General features: G+C 44.9%; 3 protein-coding genes and 1 long non-coding RNA gene across 4 annotated transcripts in view; 2 read left to right on the top strand and 2 right to left on the bottom strand.

Annotated features, from left to right (window-relative positions):
- LOC6584862 overlaps positions 1-11095 on the top strand; it is a 41568-nt gene extending 30473 nt beyond the window's left edge. Inside the window, exons 2-3 of the mRNA XM_002010467.4 lie at positions 10428-10699; positions 10940-11095. Coding sequence (XP_002010503.1) covers positions 10645-10699; positions 10940-11088 — 204 coding nt within the window. The 5' untranslated portion in view covers positions 10428-10644 and the 3' untranslated portion in view covers positions 11089-11095. The remainder of the gene's footprint in view (positions 1-10427; positions 10700-10939) is intronic.
- Positions 3958-10235, bottom strand: LOC6584863 (cytosolic endo-beta-N-acetylglucosaminidase). The gene is made up of 4 exons (XM_002010468.4): positions 9961-10235; positions 5675-5912; positions 5283-5609; positions 3958-5214 (listed from the first exon to the last, which is right to left on the bottom strand). Exons 1-4 carry the CDS (start codon positions 10112-10114, stop codon positions 3990-3992), a joined length of 1944 nt encoding a protein of 647 aa, XP_002010504.1. The 5' UTR covers positions 10115-10235; the 3' UTR covers positions 3958-3989.
- A 679-nt stretch (positions 11096-11774) lies between the features above and the next one.
- LOC6584860 (probable ATP-dependent RNA helicase CG8611) lies at positions 11775-21670 on the top strand. Its single transcript, XM_002010465.4, has 5 exons — positions 11775-11917; positions 11978-13749; positions 13811-14238; positions 20559-20748; positions 20827-21670. Exons 1-5 carry the CDS (start codon positions 11861-11863, stop codon positions 21059-21061), a joined length of 2682 nt encoding a protein of 893 aa, XP_002010501.1. The 5' UTR covers positions 11775-11860; the 3' UTR covers positions 21062-21670.
- On the bottom strand, positions 21424-22777 carry LOC122757448. The gene is made up of 2 exons (XR_006357483.1): positions 22626-22777; positions 21424-22411 (listed from the first exon to the last, which is right to left on the bottom strand). It is a non-coding gene; the product is annotated as an uncharacterized LOC122757448 (long non-coding RNA).
- Between the last annotated feature and the right edge of the window lie 1506 nt (positions 22778-24283).

The following is a 24283-nucleotide window of genomic DNA, read 5'->3' as shown; positions in this document are numbered from 1 at the left end:
CTTTAGCTTTTAAGGCTTACGAGATCATCGCATGCGGAAGGACATTGCGACCAAGAACTTATTACTTCATGAGAAGCTTAATTTGCCTGTTACATACAGTTTTGAAAAACCATTACACTCTGTCAGTTCTTATTTTCAATGGGTATAAAATCGACAATAGTGAAGAGCGTAGGAGATATGCTAATGTCTTCGTCACACCGTTTGCTCTACCAAACAATGGAAATTGGCTTTGTGCGTAAAAATCAAATTGTTAAATGATTTTAAAAATCAAACTACTATTGCATTCGTTTTATTGGGCTCGGCAGTCGAGGTGTGACAAACCCTAGCATTTATAATACTATAACTAGTAGCTATACACTATATTGCTAAATGATTATTCCGACCATTGTTTACAAGCGTCCAAAATAATTTCGACAAGCAAAAGCTATGAAAGACAAAAGTCGTAGTGTGATTGACGGAAGATCACAAAACGAGATTTCTCGAGAGCTCAAACAGCTCGATGAGAATAGAGTTTTTGCTAATTGGAGCATAACTCATTATACATATTTACGATCATTATATTTATGAGATTACGATTGATTTTACTGCATACTTTAGTGCATACAAATTAAATGTTATAAGACAGCTCTATAAAGCATGTATGAATCGCTTTGAGAATTTAGATTGTAATGAGTTGACTTCATTGGTTGGATGTCTGATAGAGTGTTTGAACAAGTGCTTTTCCAGTTAAGGCTCTGACGAAGCTCAGGGAGTTGGCAATAATGCTTATAGAGCATAGAGTATTAGATTAATGGGTAGAGATTTAAGGCGCATTGTTGCCAATAAACCCTCCAATATGATAGCAGTTTATTAATGTGTAGCAAAGTTGGGGGTGTTGATAAATGTGGGCTTAGAAACTTTCACGACTTGCTTTCATCAAATCAAGGTAAACATATTGTAATATGCGAATCTATATACATACATATGTAACCATTAATATGTATATATAAAATAATTGTATTATAACTAATAGTATATTAATATAATTAAGTAAAGCGATAAGGAATATAATGATTCAATTTAAACATTTTCAAAGCACTGTAATTACGTCTTTGCTCTATCAATAATCTTCTCAAATAGTCTTCAGCTGGTGCTGCCATCCTGTTGGAAATGTGTAACCTAGGATGCCGCACCACTCGACAGAGCTTCTAATGGAACTTTACATATGAAGTATTTATTGAGGAATCTTATATTAAAGTCCCCAGGTTCCTTAATAGTGCAATAATGTTTACTTACATCTTATCAAGAATATGTTTTCCTTTCGAGGTCATTCGTTGTTTTCTTCTCTCTGTTTCCCATATGCATAAGCGGACATCCTCTTTTAACACATTATCGATAGGCAATATTAAAAGAGGAGAACAAATTTACACCATTCACCTACAGATCTATGTATATACCCAATATATATACGTTCAATTCTTGCACACAAAATATTTACATTTATGCAAATGTAGGCAAAATGTCACGCACTGCACGCTGAATACAAAATATCGAATATATGTTCATATGTATGTGTGTGTGTGTGTGAGCATGTGTGCGTGCTCTGTGCTGTAGCTGGTCAAGCGAATGCCGTGTGAAATTACAGTTTGAATAGCACTGAGCCTGCTTTTGCACTGGGCATGCTTTTGGGCGCTGCACTCGGACCAAGGAGAAAGAAGAGAAAACAAGTAAGAACGTTGCAGTCGGGCGTTACCGACTTCGGAATACTCATTCACATCCCATCAGCAATTTAGTAGTTAAGTTTCGCTGTAGAAAATGCAGTTTTTCCCGTTTTGCCACGGCCCTACTGGGCGTAGGCACCTCATTTTTGGTCAGTTCCTAGAACGAGATAACGGTACCCCGACTGCAAAGTTTGAATGCTTACCCTCAAAAAATCAAAAAATTACAGGGTATTTTTCGATATGCCACGCCCCTAAAGAGGCGTAAAAATTATTTTTGGGTCATCGATAGAGGAGGTTTCTAGTAACTTAACTATCTAAATTTGATACTTTAGGAGATATAAACTTTTGCGGTTTGCTACGCCCCCTCATTTACCCGACAAAACTTTTTGGTCTCGGGTGGACAGCCCGAGTATATATACAAAATTTGAGTTCTCTGGCATCAATAGTGTCTAAAATATAGCAGAATTAAAAAAATCACTATATCTTTAGGTCCGATTTTCCACGCTCCTAATGGGCGTAGATATATACGCCATAGCTCGTGATCTTGGGTGGTCGATGCGGATCCATATTCCAAATTTCAGCTTTCTAGCTCTTTAATTAATATGATTTCTGGAATATCGGAAAATGCATTTTCCGATTTGCCACGCCCCTAGTAGACGGATCAGGAAAATTTTAACACTTTACAAATCAGAGATATACACGAGTATGTGTTCCAAATTTAAAGTCTTTAGCTTTAATAGCCCCGAAATAGATTGCGTTCATACGGACAGACGGACGGACAGCAAGACGGACATTGCACAAAACCAATATACTAATTCACTTTCGTGAATGAGTATAAAAAAGCTTGGCCTGTGTGTAGCTTGAAGCATTGTATTGTCCTGTTGGCTTGGCCGACGTGTTTTTATCTCTTCCGCTTCTCTATTTGTGGCACACGTTTTTTTTTATGGCTGCCTCTAAAATTGAGCGAGTTTTTCCGGCGTCAAATTCTGGAGGGAGGGGAACGCCTTTGGCAAACAAATTGTGGAAGACTCCTTCCGTCCATTAACCATGGGCTACATGTGCACGTGCCACGCCCACAGGCCGCACACAAAGCGCTGCAAGTGAAGTTGACTGATGGTCAAGTGACCAAGCTGACATGAAAAGTACAGGCCATAGGCCAAAGGGCAGTTGGCAATGGGCAACGGACAATGGGCCACAGGGGCAAGGGGGCAAAGGAGGCAAAGGGGCAAGGGGCGGCGGCATTCCATGCCCACATTTGCGTAACTGAAGAACGTAAAAGTCTACGAAAATTGCAGAGCAGTTTGTTGGTCAGCCTCCGATGAATAATGGCGAGCAGGATGCAAAGTGCCCTAATCGAGACTGCTCGACTAGAAGATACCCTCACAGTGCTTATAGTGAATATGCAAACTTATTTACATATCAACTATATCTTCAACTCTACACGGCTGCCCATATTCGATAGACCCGTGTTTTTGTTGTATGTAGATTATCTGACATCACTTTATGAATATGATATCTCTCAAATGATCGCCTTGAGCCCGTACGGCGTATTCTGTCCGTCTCTGTCAAAACATATAGGGCTGCCAGATGGGTCTATCGAATATGGACAGCCCAGTAAATGCAAAATATGGAGACCCCATCTCTAAAGTACAAGACAGAATGATAACTTATTTGTTTTGATCGATAATCGAGCAGAAGCTTTCGATTTTTTGAAACACACTTGATCCGTGCGTGCTTCATAGGGACTATTGCACACGCATGTGGACAGAGAGACGGAGAGGACTAAATAGATTCAGCTCGTCATCCTGATCAAGAATATATATACTTTGTGGGATTTGCCACGCCTTCTTCTGTCAGTTACATACATTCTCACAAAAACAGTATACCCTAAAAACGCATTTTCAATGAGTATAAAATACCCTTGCAGGCAATGCAAGGCGAATAGCTTTACTTTGTCTCCTCTATAAAGCAGATTTGATTTTGGCTAAGCAAAAATACCAAATCTAAAAAGTTTATGCTTGATATAAAAGTCTTAAGTGAATCAGTTTATGGTATAGCCAAAAGCCCCGACTGGGCCAATGCACTTGACCTGGCTTCAAAGTGCACAAACTTCCTGTTAAAGTTTTACCAGAGATAATCTTACCAGCACAAAATGTTGCAAGCGAATCAGAGATGAAACCAACTTGAAAGCACTTAATCAAAAGGGGCAGATTGGGAGAAGGAGGGATGAGAAAGAGAGAGAAAGTAAAAAAACTGATTTGCATGAATATAAAATGCACTTGGTTTATTTTAGGCAGCCCTGTCGGCTGCGCTGTTCCCAATTATCTCGTGCTGCCGCCAGAGCTGTTGGCTGTACAGTGGAATATTGATCCGGTGGCTGGGCTGCAACTTTTCCCACTCGTTCGGCTGCAGGCCGTGCACATAGATGGCGCCGATGTATGCGTCGGAGGTGGACTGGTCCGGCCGTCGGCCCAGCACGCCGATGTCCTGCAGCTGCACGGGTCCATCGAATCTGGCCAGATAGTAGCGCACACGCCAGTTCTCGCCCAGGGCGCCGCGCTCCAGGGGCAGCTGCTCGTGCAGGAGGCTGGGCGGCAGCGCGCCACCTACCGACGAGATGTAGCAGGTACTCTGCGTGATTACGTTCTCCCCGTAGTCGCCGCAGAAGACATACACGTCCTGCATGGGCTGCTGGGGCGGGCAGAGCCGCAGCGCCACGTCCAGCGCGTGCCTCTCGTCCGGGGCGCTTATCTTGTAGGCATATCCCAGCAGCAGGATGCCCTGGGGCAGCTGGAACTCGGTGAGGAACAGCCGGAAGGCGCGCACATAGTTCACGATTCGCAGCGCGCAGCCGCCGGCGTAGGCGGTGTCGAAGCTGCGCTCCGCATTCCCGCCCAGCGGCACCGACGGCTGCAGCGCCTGGCGCGCCAGGTTGAAGAACGGCCGTCCGGTGCGCTGGCGGGCGCCGCACTCGAAGCTGCTGCGGCCCGAGCCCACGCAGAAGTTCGTGTAGAAGGGCAGCCGGCGATAGGGGTGCGTGGCCAGGCTGGGCCACAGCCGGGCCCACCAGTACTCGTTCCTGAGCAGGAAGGCGGCGTTCACCGACTCGTCGCCGCTGCTGTCGCGTATGTTGTAGTTGAACTGCTGCAGGGTCTCGAAGCACCAGGCGGGCGCGAAGATGCCCGCGGAGAAGCCGCGCGCCGCAATCCTGGCCAGGGTCTGGGCGCTGCGGAAGCGCCCCACCTGGCCGCGCCCAAACACGTCCAGGCCCATGAACAGGCGGTGCGGCGGCGCCCCCTCGCGCTGAATGGTCGCCTCGCTGTTGGCCAGGCTGCGATCGTCCCACGAGTAGTTGATCAGGGTGCCGTGGCTGGCCCGGAAGAACCGCACGTTGTGGTCGTTCAGCTCGTTCTGCCAATGCAGCTCGCCGCTGCTGACGACGCTGTCGTACCAGAAGACGCGTCCGCTCGGCACCTGCGCCTCGGTCAGACGGCGCAGCTCCTCCACAAACAGGCTGCGGAGTAGGGTTGGGTGTTGGGTGAACAAGATTGACGGACTCTGGTTTCAGTTGCTGTTACTCACTAGAGATTGGGCATTGCCTCGGGCCGCACCTGGCACTCGACGTTCACCAGCCAGCCCTCGAAGCCGAAGTGGAGGCAGAGCCGCGTCATGGCAGTGACCGCACGCTGGACGCTCTCGGCGCTGGCGAGGACTTCGTGGAGCAGCCTGCTGCCGGTGCTGCCCTCGGCTATGTAGGTGCCCAGGACGGGGACGCCGTGCCGATGGGCGGCGTTCAGCCAGCCGCTCGGCGGAATGGTCACGTAGTTGTGACTGAAGTAGCAGAAGTAGTCGACGGCGGACCAGTGCATGAAGCGGTAGTCGTCGTACTTCTGCGAGCTGTGGTAGTGCCTGCAAGGAAAGCCGGTGCCTCAGCTGCCGTCACATATGTATTCCGAGTGCTGGCGCACACTTACCGATCCGTCAAGTAGTTGCCCATCATGTCGTGGCAGACGAGCAGCTCGCGCCGCCCGCTCCTGCTCATCGTGCGCCGATGGTTGCTCAGCAAGTCCGACTGCCTGTCCAGGTAGACGGCCTCCCCGCGCACCTGCGTGTCCAGCGGCCGTACATAGAGCTTCCAGTCGATGTCGCGACTGCGCACCTGAAACTCCAGCAGCTGCCTGTTGTCCCTGATCGGCTCCGCCTCCAGCTTGGCTGCAATGGCGCTTGTTATTGTTAGAGTCGCTTGCATGTGGCCAGCGAATACGAGAATGCGCGAATACGTGAATGTGCCCAATGCAGCTGCAGCTGCAGCTGATGCCAGCTAAATGACTCCACGCTGACAGCTGCAGCTGCATTTATCAGAGTCCGCATAGCCTTCTGCACTTTTATCGCAAACTTAGAAAAATGCGCTGCATCCGCCTTAGACGCAAACTTTCAAGGCGAACAGTAAGCGATTAGCTCGCTCAATGTCAAACTCCCAAGTAGAGGCAAACCTCCCTCTGCCCCAGCAGCCCCAACTGCGAAAATTGAAATTGGAATGAAGCTCTACGAACAATTACGAGCATAGTTATAGTTTAACTTATCTATGTATAATATCTAAAAAGCAGTCGGTGCTCTATATTTTTTATTTATAGATTGGTTAAGAGTGAGGGAGAGCAAGAGAAATACATGAATTTAGAGCAGAGAGAGATAGATGGAGAGAAAAATCTACATATACTTGTAATTATAACATCTAGAAGAGAGAGAAACAAATAATTACTTATACTTGTCTCATCCGAGAGAAAGAGAGAGAAATCTAGACATGCATAGATTATCCGAAAGAAAGAGTGAGAACTCTACATATACTTAGATCTACTTAGATCACCTGAGAGAGAGGGAGAAAGAGACAAATATCTACGAATACTTGCATCATCCGAGAGCTGGAGAAAGAGAAATTTATACATACATAGATTATCCGAGAGAGAGTAAGAGAGAAAATATACACAGATTATCCGAGAGAGGAAGAGGGAGAGAAATCTATATATACAGAAATTATCCGAGAGAGTTTTAGAAATCTTAAATTATCCAAGGCAGCGATCTAAATTTACCTAAATTATCCGGGTGAGCGATAGAGAAGGAAGAGAGGAAGAGTGTCCGAGAGAGAGAGAGGAATCTACATTAACTTAGATTATCGATATATCTAAACTTTACGAGTCTCTATTAATAACTCGTTCTATATAGCTATAAAGCTATAGCTGAACAACTCTGATTCTTGCTTAATCGAGATCTCGCCTCGAGATTTGCTCGTACGACCACTTGAACCGCTTGGCCTCGGGCTCGACGCAACTTTAATGCGACGCAATTTTAAGGCAATCTTAAAGGTAGAATTTGCAAAGTAAAATTCAATCTTGATTATGTGAATAATTCATGCGGTCAGCCCGAGCATCCAGACAGTCCGACACCCATTGCAGCATTTCAATTGCAGTTCCTAATGTGCAGCAACAGTGCCTGCAAATGCAATGGTAGCATCAGCATCAGCGTCAGCAACATCCGCAATGTCCTGCAACGTCGACTGTTGTGGTAAAAGTTTGCGCCGTCAGAGCGTCAATGGGGCAGAGGTGGCGAGGGCTAGGGGCTAGAGAGTTGCGGGCTGAGCCTAGGGGCCGGTTGCTGGAGCAGTTTTGTGCAATTTGTGCGCTTACCAAAGCCAACGAGGCGTTTGAGCGGAACTTTAATCTATCATTGCTGCAAGGATATGGATTTTACACTCGCACACCGCCCCGAATACCAATGAGAGTTCAGCGAGGCCAGGCGAATATTCATATCTCCCCTATTTGTGTGCGCTATTCAGAGCTTGAATGCGCGTTGATTGGACCAGCCCCAGAGGCAGGCAAGCCCCATCGAATGCTAGTTTCAGATATACATACATTGATAGATCTATACACATACACTTTTGGTCATAAGGTTAGGCGTGATATACTACACGAAACATAAGCCATATCAAAAGAAGAAGAGTTACGAAATTGCTTTAAAAAAAAGAAAAGTATATATATATATATATATATATATATATATATATATATATATATATATATATATATATATATATATATATATATATATATATATATATATATATATGCCCAACAATTGTAAACTAGAAATTATTATATATTGAAGCGATTTAAATTAATTGGAGTTTCAATCGCTCCACAAAGGGGAAAATCTGAATGCATAGCTGCTATGATCTTTAATGCCACTAACTATAAAAAACATATTGCGATTATTACTAACTGCTATTGTCCAATATTTACTGCTAAGTGCATTATTATTTTTATGACCACATGAGTGACTATTTATACACATATATGTATAAGTGATAGAGCTTCAATTAAAATTGACTACGTATCATATTATCACAGTTTATGAATGAAAACTCAAAACTCTAACTCTTCTTCTGAGATCGACGCGTTCATACATACGGACGGACTAAGGGACAGACAGACGGACAGGGCTAAATCGACAGCTGATCAAGAATATATATATTGTTTGTGAGTCCTTTTGCCTGTTACATACATTTCAACAAAACCATTATACCCTGATTTCACATTGAAAATGGCTTCAGGGTATAAGAAGGTCTACAATGGGGTCATATAACTTATCAAAGCGGCTTGACAGCGGTATTAATCATAATTTTAAGTATATGGACTATAAGGTATGACTGTAGTTCTTATGGAGGGAAATGGACACAGTATTAATCATATACTTATGTATAATCATTCAAGAAAGCGTAAGGAGTATATTAGTTTTGTGCAATGTGTGTGTTGCTGGCTGTCCATCTGTACCTACGATAACAAATTTGGAGCATATATTCGTATATACTTTAGTATTTTAAAGTATCGAAACTTCCTCCCAGTTAGTTGCCAGAGAGCTCAAATTTGGAATACATACTCGGGTTAACAGACCAAAATCACAAGGGGCTAACAGTAATTCATCCTCCAACTCGTTTAATGCTATCAAATAGGACTTTTTTTTAATTTCTGGAGGAAGTCTTTAGTAACAAAAATTAAAAATTTTCGGGTTCTAGCTCTAAGGCTGAGGAAAATATAGCTCCACTTTGCATCCGCTCTATCATGTTGATTACATAAATTAAATAATTCATTTTATAGACTCCTATTACTCCTAGTCGCCAATTTATAGTTTTAATGGAGTCTTCGATAACAGAATTTATGCTTTAAATAATGTTAATAAAGCTCGAAAACAGAATTAATGTTTTAAATAATTTTAATATTTCCGAAATCCCCATGTTCTTCAACACTGTATAAGCTGGCGATACTAAGGGATATATGCATAAATTTTCAAGTACCTAACGCTATAGAACTTTTAACAGAAAGTCAATCACTCCTAACTCCCTGGTGAATGCAATTTGATAAGCAAACATTAGTTGATTATCCGGCAACAGTTGTGCCCACTCTCTCTTTCTCTGTTTCCCTTTATGGATCGTGTAAGCAAATGTATGTACAGTGCAGCTTCAATAAAAACGTTCGCCAATCACAACATGCCCTAAGTTATAGGGCATCGAATATATTTAGCATTGTAGCTGGACAATTTCAGAGAAATCTGAAGTATATTTTATCTTTACTCTTATCATCATTGAGTGCACTTGGTAGACCCCACACTTTATATAACCGTATATAGATAAATACACTTCCGTGTTCAGAATGTTCAAATGGCTGTAATGTATGTTATGTAGAGTACTTTAAATGTTAATAAATATAATCTTGGATCCCATTATTTTGTGCTTTATAGATAAAACCCAAAAGGAGTATATTTAAGTCGGATACTTTTTACCAGGACGCTTAACTTTATAAAGTTAATTTCTCCACGCTAAAGTTTATATTAATTAAATGAAATTTGCTTCGAGCGAAGTTTTCTTTAAAGAGATTCTGATTCACACTATAAGGAAAATTCTTTGTTTCCGCACTAGGCAGGCTATACTGTTTAGCCTTCCCATTGACAGCAACTCAATAGATAACGACGTTTAAGCACACACTCAGTCTGTTAGGTAAATTCCCTCTGTTATCTTTGTCGAATTTCCCGAACTTGCCACGAATCATTCGTCATACTGAGTAAACACTGTGATCAGCACTGCAGTGAAGCTGATATCTCTGGCCATTGTCCAGAGATACACAGATGCGGCAGAGAGCGCGCAGTTTGCCTGTCCCACTGTCCGACTTTGCGGCAAATTCAGTGCATTCAAAGCGGGTGCCAAAATACTTACGGCAGCCCCAGGGGCACATTTTCGTAGCGGTACATGAACTCAGCTGTTGGCCAGCCGGCGCATCTGTGGTGGCGACTGCTGCTGCTGCTTCCTCTTCGACGGCCGCGAGGCACGGCTCCTCGGGCAGCGGCAAGTCGACGTTTCGTTCTGCCATTTGCGCGACAGGCTGATCCGAAATGATGGGGAAAACTCAGCGACACAGCAAAAGACAAGGGAAGGAATGAAGAAAAAAAAAAGAAGTAGCCATCAAAACAATTTTGGTGACACACGCAAACAGCTGTTCGGCAAGTGTTGGTAAACGTGCGGCAGCTGGCAGTGCTGCCGGCTGTGCGTTTGAATTTGAATTTGAATTTGAGATTGAAATGGAAATGGAAACTGAAATAGTTTTGGCTGTTTATTTATTTATATTATATGCGTCTGTGTATAAGCACATGTTTTATTATGTAATATTTCTCTGCTCTTTGCAGCGCCAAGCAAACAGAAAACAATTTGCCAGCCTCTCGCCAAGGCCGCGCTGCAGTTGGAAATAAATTGTAATTAGAGAAGTGACCGAAAAGTTTGCTGGCACAGCTGCCAAGTGGAAAATAAAAGCGAAGCGGGATTCTCCCGCTCACAATTTATTGAATTTTTTTCGATTCGTTTTGTTTTTATTTTGGCAACCAGCAGACGCATCAACGGAGCAAAATGCCAGCGGGACGCGTGGCTGGCAAAGCCGGTTACTCCAATCACTATTATAACGGTACGTATACGACGGACAGCCCGGTCCGAATTGAAATAGGTAATAAATGGCATTTAAAATGCATTCAATTGAAATGCGCACTGAGCATGCTGAATGAATTGTGATTAATCCCGATTTCCTGCAGCAGAGTTTAATGGAATTACGAAATGCTTATCAATAAATTCTTCCCTCTCCCTCTCTCTCTCTCTTTCTCTCTTTTTCTTTCACTTTCTCTTTGTTTTCCTCTCCGGTCAACGATAGGGCGCTCGTATGTGGGCATTAACGAGGAAATAATGTGGGTCAGCATTGGCATGGGCGTGACCATCGCCCTACTCATTACAATCGCCCTGTGCTATATCGCGAGGGAGAAGTGCCAGAAACGTCAGCGCGAATATTACGTGACGGCATAGTTAATGTATGCAGCTAGCCACAAATGCATTCTCCAGATGGACGTGAATGTGGACGTAGCTAGGCAGCGCCGCTTGTCAATTACAGCAGCCATGACAGCGACGTCCCAAGCAGAAGCACAGCACGAGCCCAGCCCCAAGTCCGATCCTGACCCCGACCCCCAAGCAGACCCTAGGCCGCAACAGGAACAGGAACACGGCCAGGAACATGAGAGGGAGCGGGAGCCGGAGCCAGCTGTTACCATCATGAACTGGACTGCTGTTGACATTTGCGGCGCTCGCAGTTGGGGCTAAACCAAAGGAAAACATAACCCACCATTCAAAGCAAACACCCACAAGCACATACACACACACACGCAAAGATATATGCATGGCACAGACGGCTGTCATAGACAGCCCCTTACATGTGTTTATTTGAATTTTTTTTTGTAGTCAATGAAGTTGTAAAAATAATAAGAAAGAAAATTGTATTACTTACTATAGTCAAATTGTTATTAAATTTGCCAAGATATAATATATATATATATCTATATATTAAAAAACAAAAGAATTCGCAGTGTTTTATTTGCTATTTTGAATTGCGCTCGCAGCTTACAATCTTTGCAGCACTGGCAACTCTGCTCACTTGTCGGCGCTGCCACTTACCAACACTTGTTTTGCAGCTCTGTTAATCGACTGCTTGCGTGAACTGCTTGTCTGCTGGGAAATCAGCTGTCAGACAGAGCGCGCACGTTTTTCGTTCAACAAATTGTGTTTAACAAACAAATGTATAAAAATGGATGAAAATATAACATTGAACGTATGCAACAGACCAGTGCCAAAAGCAAAACAGGTGAGTGATGCTGTTATAATACAAATCAGGCCCATTTCACTTTCAATTTACTATTGCCAGGCGCTGCCACCGTCAAAGCCACAGAAGAAGCAAAAACGTGCTGGCGCCTCGTCTGGTTTCGACTTTCAATTCAATGTGGACAAGCCCAAAGTCAAGGCGCTCGTGGTGCGGCGTCGTGCTCCAGTTGCCAAAAAGCAGCCAACTGCAGCCACAGCCACCACCAGCACCACACCCGCAGCCCAGGCCAACGGCTTAGTTCTAAGCGCTGAAAAGCCCAAGGAGGATGCCGTCAAGAAACAGCCGACAGAGACGAATGAACAAGTTGATATAATGTTAAATGTGCACACAGCTCCAGTCACTAACAGCGACAAGGAGAAAGAGGCAAAGAAGGCCCCTAAGGAGTCGCGTCTAGCGTCCAGGGAGCCGATCTTCAATGCCAGACAAGGCGCTGCCATAGACAAGCAGCTGCTGAAGACGGCTCTGAAGGGCAAACAGCGTAAGGAGAATCCCAACAAGCAGCCACGAGCTGGTGACCTGTTCAAGGCGCAGCTGGACGAGGAGCGCAGGCTGAAGCGCGCTGCAGAGGAGCAGTCCAAAGCGGAGGTAGCCGCAGCAGAGAAGCCAGCGGCGCCACCTACACAGACGAGCAACAAGTTCCGCACCAAGAAGATCGGCCTCTTCGACCAGAGCGATGTGGCAGCACTCAAGCAGCTGGGCCAGCGCGCCGTCAAGCCCGTCCGGGAGACTATTTTCAGTGGCACCAAGGTGGAGAGCTTGGGCCTGCACCCGCACGCAGTGAAGAACCTGTCGGACCTGCTCAGCATCAGCCAGCTGACGACAGTGCAGCAGAAGACCATTCCCCATGTGCTGGCCGGCAAGGATGTGCTGGTGCGCTCGCAGACTGGCTCGGGCAAGACGCTGGCCTATGCGCTGCCCCTGGTGGAGCGACTGCAGTCGCAGCTGCCTCGCATAAAGCGCACCGACGGCGTCGTAGCGCTGGTCATTGTGCCCACGCGCGAGCTGGCGCTGCAGACGTACGAGCTGTTCCAGAAGCTGGTCAAGCCATTCACCTGGATCGTGCCCGGCGCCCTGCTGGGCGGCGAGAGTCGCAAGAGCGAGAAGGCGCGGCTGCGCAAGGGCATCAATGTGCTGCTGGGCACCCCGGGTCGGCTGGTGGACCATCTGCTGCACACGGCCTCCTTCAAGCTGTCCAAGCTGCAGTTCCTCGTGCTAGACGAGGCCGACCGCCTGCTCGAGCTGGGCTACGAGCGCGATGTGAAGCAGCTCGTGGAGGCCATCGACAAGCATCGCGCCGAGGAGCCACAGGAGCCGCCGGTGGCTCTGCAGCGTATGCTGCTCAGCGCCACGCTGACCTCCCAGGTGCAGCAGCTGGCCGGCCTGACGCTCAAGGATCCGCTCTACATCGACAACAGCGACGAGGCAGCCGATGCTGCGCTCAAGGGCGCCAATGGCTACGACAAGGACACCATTGAGGCGCAGCAGGAGGACGGCCTCGGCGAGTACATGGAGGATGTGACGGGCGTGCTCAGCATACCCGAGAACCTGCAGCTCAGCTATGTGGTGGTGCCGCCCAAGCTGCGTCTGGTCACCATCTCGGCGCTGCTGGCCAAGGAGCTCGCCGCCAGTCCGAAGCAGTTCAAGGCCATCGTCTTTATGAGCACCACGGAAATGGTGAACTTCCACCACGACTTGCTCAACGAGGCGCTCACACGTCGCGTCCTCGACGAGGACGACGAGCAACAGAACAAAGAGGAGTCGGACGAGGACGACGATGACGAAACGCCTCTGCTCCAGGGGCTCCGCTTCTTCAAGTAATGCCAGTCGGTACTTTCCAATGAATCTTCATATGACTTCAGCCCTCTTCCTTTCCAGACTCAATGGCTCCATGACGCAAACGGAGCGTCAAGGCGTCTTCCGTGGCTTCCGCGACTGCGCCAGCTGCGTCCTGCTGGCCACCGACGTCGTTGGCCGCGGCATCGATGTGCCCGACATCAAGCTGGTGGTGCAGTACACGCCGCCGCAGACCACGGCGGACTTTGTGCATCGCGTGGGCCGCACGGCGCGTGCAGGACGTCGGGGACGCGCCGTCCTATTCCTGGCGCCCAGCGAGGCGCAGTACGTGCGGCACCTGGAGAACAAGCGCATCCGCATCCAGCAGGGCGACATGTACAGCTATTTGCAGGCACTGTTGCCGCGCGACCCGGAGGCGCGCACCGTCCAGGAGGCGGCGTCCAATTTGCAGCACAAGTTCCAGTCGCTGCTCGAGGAGGATCGCGAGCTGCACGACAAGTCCTGCAAGGGTGAGTTCGACCGTTCCTTCAGTTGCCATGGCTAGCACATACCCCATTCTTGGGCTCACCTCCGCCCCCTCCTCGCCGCCCACTTAAACGCAACTAGCAATTTAATCCTTTCACCAAAGTATATTAACTTTGTAATTATGATTTCTTTTTTCCCAACACAAATTTCGCCGCACTTCGGAGGGCTCGAAAAACAAAAAGGAAAAAAAAAAAAAGAATGAAGGGAAAACAAACACAGAGATAGAGAGAGAAAGAGAGAGTGAGAGAGGGATATACATACATTCCACTCACAGCTACCCGCTGGCGTTTTCCAATTATAAGTTGGACGTTCGCGCCACGCCCTGCGGCTAGCCGCCCACTTGTACGCTGGCAACGCGCGTAAAAAACGCTAAAAATTATTTCATATTTGAAGTTAATTTCGATTGCGTGTCGAAGCCAGCCCAGCCGCGCCCCGCCCACCCGCCTCTACACTCACACCGTGTGCGTGTACGTGTGTGTGTGTGTGTGTGCAGTGACAGTGACCAGTTCCTGTCGTCGCACCGTTATCCGTTGTCCTTTTTAGCCTCGCATACCCTGGCCTATCCAGGGCATCGCCGCTGGGCTACCAGTCTCTGCTCTAGCCCCTGGGCAGGGTATTGACGCATTCGGCGTTGGCCCTGTTCGATATCTTGTTTTCTCGTTGTCCTGTTAATGTCCTGTTGAAATTGTAATTGCAGCGCGGTAAAGGAAAAAGTTAATTAGATGTTACCAAGGCTGCCGCGACGCGCCCCCAAATAATACAAAAAACAAGTAAGAAAGCTCTAGTCGAGACTGCTCGACTACGAGATCCCCTGAACCCTTGGAGCAATAGATATTTCAATACTTTTTCGCGACTTTCAGCTTACACAAGAAACACGCACACACACACACACACACACACACACGCACGTACGCACACACAGGTATACATACACACACACGCATACAGACACACATACACACACACACGCATACAGACACAAACGCATACACACACACACATACACACACACACATACACATACAAGCAACCACGCATAAACACGCATGGGCTGCAGTGTGCGCTTACTATGAGAACTTAATTGTTTAATAACTTTTTTTATGGACGTACGATCTTCATGAAACTTTTAGATAATGATTATAACATGAATATGCATGTACTTGCCAAAGCACAAGTCTCTAGTATTTGAAATACGCTTTTTACAAAAGTGATGGTGAGGGGGTGAATTTAGAGGTGGGGGGTAAATTTTAACAAAAACCGAAATTGTATAAATTGCATATAAGCATACATTAAAAAATTTGGAGACTCTAGCAATAAAGGTGTAGAAGATATAATTTTATAACTGGGTTTCGATAAGGTTTTTTATCGATAAAAAAAGATCGGGATGAGTTATCGATTTTTAATGATAAACTTGATATGCGCGCTGTAATTACGGACATTTTAAAAAAAATTTGAAGTCTCTAGCTCTTATATCTTCTGAAATCGACGCGTTCATACATACGGACAGACGGACAGACGGACAGACGGACAGACAGACGGACAGGGCCAAATCAACTCAGCTCGTCACCCTGATCAAGAATATATATACTTTGTGGGGTCTGCCACGCCTCCTTCTCCCTGTTACATACATTTCAACAAAACCATTATACCCTGATTTCCCATTGAAAATGGGTTCAGGGTATAAAAAAAAGGAAAATCGGACGGGATAGCTGTATAGGGGTTGACATTATGCCCGTGGGTGGGGGGTCAGATTTTGATTGAAACATAAAAATCAGAAGAGCTCGCCTGCCACTCCCACACCCACTCGCACAATTTGGATGAATCACGAGTTAAAAACAAAAATAACTGAAGAGCAACAAGAAACGGAAATTGGGCGAGATATGCGAATGCAAAACAATAAGCCAAAGTAAAAGATGCTAAAGTAGTTGATGACGATGATGCTGATGTTGTTGTTGATTGGAAAGGGACAACAGCAAGCAGAGGAAGAGAAACTGCCAGCCAAAATGGCAACTCAAATTGCACTTAAGCGTCGAGTCAAGCGTCAAGGCAGGAAGCCGCTTGGCAAAACTTGAGAGGAACTCGCCCAAAGGAGCACGAATGCTGGCTAGACTGCCACAGTGATACGGCAAGAGTGTGCGAGCGAGAGAGCGCACGAGAGCTGCAGTTGCTGAGCTGCGTCCAATCAAAAAGCCATTAAAAAGTATTACGCTTGAACAAAACTGTACAAAGCAGCAGATAAAAGCATTTAGAAGCACAACAGAGCAAAGAGAGCAACACAGCATGCAAGTCAGAGTCAGAGTCAGAGTCAGAGTCAGTGGCAGAGACGAAGACAAAGGCATAGACAGAGATAGAGAGTTAGGGTTTATACATATACACACTCGATATATATACATATGCATCTATATCTATGTGCGGCGACAGGACTTTCCTGCACAGACCTTGCTCGAGCTGCATGCGCGAGTAATTAAAAGTATTCGCAGCAAAGAAACTCACTTCTTGCTCAAGTCCCTTCAAGCAGGTGGAGCGAATGTTAATTTTGAAATATATGTAAAGAACAAAAATGTAATAGCTTACAGAGCTCAGAACCTAATTATATCTCAATTAGAAATATTTTTTTGTTCGATGCAATGAAATGTCTTTAATTTAATCTGCTATAGTCTTTACCCATTATTTTTTGAAAAGCCGAAAAATATTATAGTTTGTCTAACTAAAGAACTTATGTATTATAATCTTTGTGTTTCTGTCAAAATTCGTTATAGAGTATTTGAATACACGTAACAAAATGAAAATATTATCGTAGATATATGTATGTAAAGCTAGGAACATCTGACACATATACTCGTTAGCACGTTCTTCTCTGATTTTCTTAAAATGTGGAATATCTACTCACAATTGCAAAAGTATTTTTACAATTTATATTATCATTTGAAACGCATACAGAATCTTCAATACGTCTTATTCTAGCAAATATTCTTAATTCAGCAACTTAGTTGTTTAACTTGGCTTAAGTGAAGAGCATCTTAAGGGTGCACAAGTGGAGAGTGAACTAATATGCCCAGTCTTAATGTCTTAAATGCCTTAGCAAGCCACTAAGGAGTGTATCAAATTGAAAAGAACTACATCTTCAAAGGCTTTAAAAGTATAGTTCCCAAATAGTAGACTACTGCAGACTCGTTCTTGAAATGTAGTAGAAATTGTTTAACGAATTTTGGATCGTGAACGAGTATTATGCAGACGATTCATGGGGTATATTTAATTTTTTAAAATCCCCGACTAGGATTACAAGTTGTTATGTCTTTAAGTCTCTTGTTTTCTCGCATCTCAATATTGAATTCCGTTTTAGTAACTACTCGTATATTGAAGTCAACTGGATAAGATTACTACATATATGACATATGTCTTATACATACGATAGAGATCATATATAGTTTATATATGATATATTGACAAAGTCGCTATCAACTCGATTTGTCTGATGAGTTCCATAAGAACACAATTATTCACAATAGAGACATTTACTTATTTTGGGAAAATCAGCGTAAAATCTTAGCAATCAGTGTCGTATGGCTATCAGGACTGGCAGTTGCCCTCTCACCCTAGCCAGCCCTGCTCATGCTGTACCACATGATTAACTGCTTAGTGGCCGGAGTGGACAATAAGTGGAAAACCGCAGGCCGCAAAAACCGAAAAGCCGAAAACTGAGCCTAAGCCAAAAACCCGAAAGACTCACTTGGGGGAGGGAAGAAACAAACAATCACAACAATTTGCCACGCCTACACAAGTAGAGGAAGAAGAAGCAGAGAAACCGCATAAGCACGCGCGCTTCAAAAAAAATATCCGTTCGCATTTGCCGCTGAGCCAACGGCGGCCGCATTAGCCGAGCAACACCCCCAACAGCAACCCCAACCCCCATGCAGTCCCGGGCTAAACAATGGGAATCGGGCTTGCCGAGGCGCAAGGGAAGAATGGATTTAAAGCTGGGGAGGAAGCTTCATAAAAAGCCATTTTGTGCGGTTTGTTCGATGGGCTGGGGAAGGGGGAATGGCAAAGGGTGGGAGTGGGAGCTGGGGTATGTAGTTCTATTTGCACCCTGCCATTGACACTGCTCGAATGACATTTATTTTATTCGCAACTTCCGGCTTGCAGACGTCGGCAAACATCCGGACTCGTCATACTTTTGTGTGCCTAATGTCTGCCACTTGACTGCCGGCGCGTATTCGGCAATTAAGCAGCCCCAAAGACAAGGGCTTGACTTTGAGACCGACTCCCGAGCAGCCTGGGGACTAGCGTACAAAGAAGCCAACCAGTTCCCAAACAAACGAACGGAACGGAACGAAACGGAACGGAAGGCTGAACGGGAGAGCGGGTGGCTGGAACGGCTGCTGCTCCGAGTTAATTGCCAGGGCAGAGCAGCGTCTTTGTCTCTATTGAGGCTCTTCATGTTAGCTCTCTCTCCCTCCTACTCTCTTTTTCTTTCTCTCTCTCTCTCTCTCTCTCTCTCCCTCTCTCTGTGTCTCTCTTGTTGGGCTGCTTTGTTGAATTGTGCGGTTAACGATCCCAATTTGATGAGTAGTCCTTTTGATTGCTTAAGTAAGTGGATGTGAACCGGTTCGCTAGTGGTTCAAAATGTTGTATTATGCAAGCGCACAGGCGTTCAAGGAACTTTCGTTGGAAATCTCAGTATCTTTTCAATGTATCTTTCTTCAATATTTGAATATATTTTACAAAAGAAAACCTCAGTTAAACAAAATTCAAGTTCGACAGAAGCTAAACATTAATATTTTGATCATATTTTGCTTATGCAATGTGAGATTCACTTATAAACAGTTAGGAATTATAGCTAAATATTTTGTTTTAGTTGACACTTTGAAGACGTTTTGAATGTAATTGTCAACAATCTCAATAACATATAATAGAATTTTGGTACTCCAACTATTCTGTCAATAATAGTGAGTAAATGTTGCAAACTAGAATGGTATGAGCTGGGATGGATGATGGATGCATCATCAGATTTATGATAAAAATTATAATACAGTTTCAATGTATTTCCTATTTGTTCATCAAACTTTAATAGAGTGCCAGTGTATGTTTTTTGATCTGGTTCGCAGGTAGTTCAGCTTTATATTTATGAACTAGTTCTGAATGGAACTCAAATATTTTAATTCTATCTCTGAAGTTTAGAGTTTTATATATAATATATGTATACATAATATAATAATTATTCACCTATTACAATATACAACATATTACAATATACAAACATCATTAATATATGGATACATGGATAGACAGATATATAGATAAAGAGAAAGAGGCAGACATAGTAAATCTTATATCTTATATTTTACGAAATATATTTTCGAACTACATCTAAGAGTAACTAAAATATCTCAATTCAATGCAGAATGTTTTATGTATAATTGAGTATAATAGAAATATTTGTACTCAAAGCAGGATAAACCCTATTTTAGGTATATAGAAATCTATTTGTGAACTATTTCCAAAGTAAGTTCAAATTTTACAGGCTGTTCATGCCTTGCTAGATATGAACTGATCGCAAAGTCCAGGTATGGGAACTTGTTTATTCCATGCTCGAGCTGGAAATTCTGTAAATTGGATCTGTGGCTGGGTAATTGTGTCGTTTGGTTTAGGTATTCGAATGCGATGCGATTAGATCTGTCAGTGAAGGTGACCCTTCCCGCTGCTGCTGCTGCTCCTGCTGCTTTTATTGCTCTGAGATGTCAGCCAGGCGCAGACAACAACAGCTGTCTCCTTTTTTAGTTCAGTTGGTGCTTTTTGTTTTTGTTCACTTGCAACGCATTTTTAATTTTACAATTTCACATCGCATTTACATAGCTCTCTCGTTGTGTGTATGTGTGTGTGTGTGTGTGTGTGTGCGATGCTTATCACATTCGAGGACAATTGCGGCTGCTGCGAGCTGTGCACGTTGTGGTAATTTGATATCATTGTTGTATAATTTGGCATTGCCTGGCATAAGTGCTGCGTAATTAGCAAGGACATGCCCACAACAGAGCCAACCGCACAAAAGGGCGGCGACGTCGACTGTGCTGTGCGGCGGGATTTGGCAGCGGGAAATCCTTTGCTGACATTGCTCATTTGTCATTTTAACAAATTTATTTTGTAATGAATGCCACACACACATACACATACACACACACGCACACGCACACAGGCAGGCAGGCAGGCACTTAAGCCAACACATCAATTAATTCTGAAAGCATTAACATGCTCCTCCAACTCCAGCCTCGAACAACGCGAACTGAGCCACAATGTTTCGTTGCAGCCTTCGTCTCCTGGATGAAGTTCTATTCGACGTTTCCCAAGGAGCTGAAGCCCATCTTCAACGTGCGCATCGCGCACATGGGCCACTTTGCCAAGAGCTTCGCCCTCAAGGAGGCGCCCAGTAAGTTCGCCGGCCAGCATGCCGCCCCCAAGGCGGCCCCGCCCACCAATCGACTGACCTACACCGAACGGTATTTATCCCATTCAATTGCATCATTTGATTGGTGACTTTGGGTATTGACAATCATTTATCCCTTCATCATTTGCAGCGATCCCGAGAAGGTGCAGCAGGCGAAGCGGGAGAAGCGGCGCCTCTACACGACGACGGTCAGCGGGGAGGTGAGACAGACGCAGCAGCATGGCGCAGCGGACCGCAGGAAGCTGGCCGGCAATGGCAGAAGCAGCTTCATGAAGAGCCTCAACAAGTCGCGCGCCCTCACCATATCCGAGTTCGACAGCGGCTTGCCCGCCATCGGAGAGCCCAAGCGGCGCAAGCAAGCGTAGGCCAAGGACTAGGCGGAAGACGGATGACGGAAGATGAAGGATGGAACTGGAGCTGCATTGGCTGCTGGAGTGTCGACCGGACGGCCCCCATTTATGCGCGCCATTTTGTTCGGGAGCGCTGTTCAAGCGTTTAATCGAAAAGTAAATTGCCTGCAGTTGAGGCGCGCCGGCGGGACAGCGCCGTCTTATGTACATAGATAAAAAATTCCGGGCTAGCTGAGACGCCCAGCTCATAAAAGTTTCATTTTTCTCAACTTTTAAGCCCGGACGTCCTGCGGGAAAAGTTGCGTCAGCGCTGTTAGCATATTTAAGGCTCATCTTTACAGTTAGTTTTCGCTTGATGTTCGCTCCATACATATAGAGTCTATATATAAATCGTTTTATACATATTTTTTTTCTTACTTTATGTAATATGTTTTTAAAGGCAAATATTAGAAATCCATTTTCCGCTCACTGCAGACTCGTTCAGTTTTAAAAATGTCAATCTCTGCTGAGCGCAGGAGCGGGGTGGGGGCGGCACGTGTTGGCCGCCTTTTTGTGCAACTGAAGCGCGTAATTTGTTGGACAAGCCATAAATAAATATGAAACATAAACGCATAAAAAATCAAACGATTTGCTATCGCTTTACTTAGTTTGCTTTTGCTGTCGCCTTGTCCCCCTCCCCCGCTGCCCTATCGAAAGCGTGCGGCAATATTTGCGCAGGACACGTGCCAGGCGGAGGTGGGCACGGCCGTAGCCGCAACCGTAGCCGTAGTCGCAGTCACAGCCGTGGCCATTAATAGCGAGCCGAATGCGGCCCAATTAAAAGGGGCCAGCGATTGATTTTTAATTAGTCGCCTTATTGACGGTTTCTCTGGCTGGCAGCCACAGCTCGAAAGTTAAATTGGTCGACCAATCAACCCAGTAGCAGCAGGCAACCCCTCCAACCGCGCTCCGCCCTTCACATTGTTCTGCTATCGAGCGTCCACGGATTGCGTCGAGTCCTAATTACGTGCGAGCGTCGGCATATGAAATAATATTTTGATACAGGTGTCCCGGCCACGCAGCCGACAGTTGACTTTGCCGGCGCGAGAGTAGAGTGCAACTGGGTATACCCACTAGAGCAGGCAGCCTAGCCCTAGTCTAGTTGGATCCTCTATTTGACTACGGCTACCCGATTGCTTGATCTGTCAATATAATTCAAATAATATAGAGCCGTTCTCTTGAAACATGTCTTGCTAAAGTTCATCAATTAGGCAGATCGATTCTAGGATCGTACAGGTGTAGGAAGATATTGGAATTGGCGATTGTGAGAAGAAAGGCCGATAAAGCTGTTGCAGGCGGGTGTGAGCGACTGCCTAATACTAATCACTAAGAGCGTAAAAACGAAAGTTTTTAAGTAATATCAATATATTGGTTATAGATAGTTAGTATTATGAAATATAGTATAAGTTTTGTTTTAGGAATATCATAAATACATATGTTTGTCTGTAAATATAAAAAGGTACATCAATTTATCGACTGTAGATCGTAATTGATTTGTCAACCATATTTGTAAGTGAAATACATACAGGGCTGTACATACTCGCCTGATCCATCTGGCAGCCCCATAAAGTGGCCCATATTCTTTTTTTTCTTAAAATCAATGGATAATACGTTTAATGTTGATAATAATCATTTGAATTGGTTCAAGTAGATTTGTTGACAACAGTTTTCGAATATGATATCTCTCGAATGGCCGCCTTGAGCCTGTACGGCGTATTGTCCCCGTCCCCATCAAAAGATATAGGGCTACCAGATGGGTCCGTCGAATATGGACCACCCTGTATTGTGTTGTATGAAGTACATATTTTGTTATAGGAATACTAAAATTTTACAGTAAAAATAATAAAGAAATATCAGAGATTGTCTGCAAATATACTTCAGCCTTAACATCGAAGTTATCTTTGCTTGTCTATTTGTATTGTGGTTGTATATAATGCAAATAGTATTCTAAATAACATTAAGGTATCAAATATCAGCCTACGTGTTCACCTTTGGTGTAGAATAGCTTCTAAAATAATGGAACGATAGTCTTACGACATCACATTTTAAGATGTTTCTTCTGAGGGAATGGAAACACAGATATAAAGTCGCCTTTTTTGAAAAGTGGAACAGAAATCCTTCAAGTCCTTGATGTAGTGTGTTTGTAATTCCAAGTGGAGTCAGCAAGTGTCGTCCTTGCTGTTGGTTGGCCAGTGGCCGCTTGCAAAGGGTTGTTGAGTGTTTCTAATGCGATTGCACTAATGGCTTGAATTATAGACGCATTAGGGTAAATTAAAATCCTCCTCGTCCATTGGCACTGCCGGGGGTTGTCCATATGCCGGTTGCCAATAAAAAGCCAACTCACTTAGTGCCAGCGACTTGACCCCCCGCTCAAACGACTAGAGAGCGACCCTCGAGGGCTGGCGCGATTGAGGGCTGGGGATTATGGGGTGGATTTAACGCTTTAAGTGGGGGCGGACGTGCCAGAGATGAGGTGTGAGCCAGAGGGGAGCGAACAACGATGTTGAACTGTAATGAAGTTGTAGCGGCTGCATCAACAATGCCATTGCCGGACGGCTCCATTGTGGTCAGGTGCAAATGTTGCAGGTTTTCATTCAAATTGAATAGAGAACACGGCAGAGGGAGACACAAACACACCCACACACGAAATGTATAAAAACGGAAAATGGAAAAATGGAAAAAAAAAGAAAGGTGAAACCCCAACAGCTGTCAACATTTCTCCACGGCCGGGGAGGTCGGAGAAATCACTTTGATTATGACAATGCTCCGACCCAGGCTCGTTGACAATTGACTGGCACAAAGGATGTGGCACTGTGGCCTGGTGGCAACTAGCGGACGAGGCCCGCATTGGACCTGTCACCTCATTCCGGCACATAAAGAGCCACAGCCCATTTTTCTTTTTTTTATTGTTATATAATCTAACTAGAATTAAGCACATTTGTTGTTAAGTAAGCGGGGCTCTGAAAAAAATCAAGTTCTTTCAATTAGAGAGTAAATGTAATACTAAAGTTTGATAATTTTTAATTGGGATCAACGAAGCGCGATTCTAATTGGAGAAATTAAAGTTATCTATATGACTTGGTTAAAGTAAAATAAAGCCGTGCACTAACTAATCGATACTATATTATCGATTGCTTCCGACATTCATTGACTTTGTTTAGAAAGTGCATTAGCCCAATAAGCAATCAAAGTCTGATT

Source organism: Drosophila mojavensis, unplaced genomic scaffold (assembly GCF_018153725.1).
Source record: "Drosophila mojavensis isolate 15081-1352.22 unplaced genomic scaffold, ASM1815372v1 contig_136, whole genome shotgun sequence".
NCBI classification, from domain to species: Eukaryota; Metazoa; Arthropoda; class Insecta; order Diptera; family Drosophilidae; genus Drosophila; species Drosophila mojavensis.
This window is presented reverse-complemented; position numbering and strand designations above follow the sequence as displayed.

Bases quoted from the DNA above. Each gene is read 5' to 3' on its own strand.
- LOC6584863 (XM_002010468.4), bottom strand. From the start codon at position 10,114: ATGGCAGAACGAAACGTCGACTTGCCGCTGCCCGAGGAGCCGTGCCTC. The intron at 5,610-5,674 runs GTAAGTGTGCGC...CTTTCCTTGCAG, and splicing joins GGCAACTACTTGACGGATCG to GCACTACCACAGCTCGCAGA. The intron at 5,215-5,282 runs GTGAGTAACAGC...CCTACTCCGCAG, and splicing joins GAGGCAATGCCCAATCTCTA to CCTGTTTGTGGAGGAGCTGC.
- LOC6584860 (XM_002010465.4), top strand. From the start codon at position 11,861: ATGGATGAAAATATAACATTGAACGTATGCAACAGACCAGTGCCAAAA. The intron at 11,918-11,977 runs GTGAGTGATGCT...TACTATTGCCAG, and splicing joins CAGTGCCAAAAGCAAAACAG to GCGCTGCCACCGTCAAAGCC. The intron at 14,239-20,558 runs GTGAGTTCGACC...GTTTCGTTGCAG, and splicing joins GCACGACAAGTCCTGCAAGG to CCTTCGTCTCCTGGATGAAG.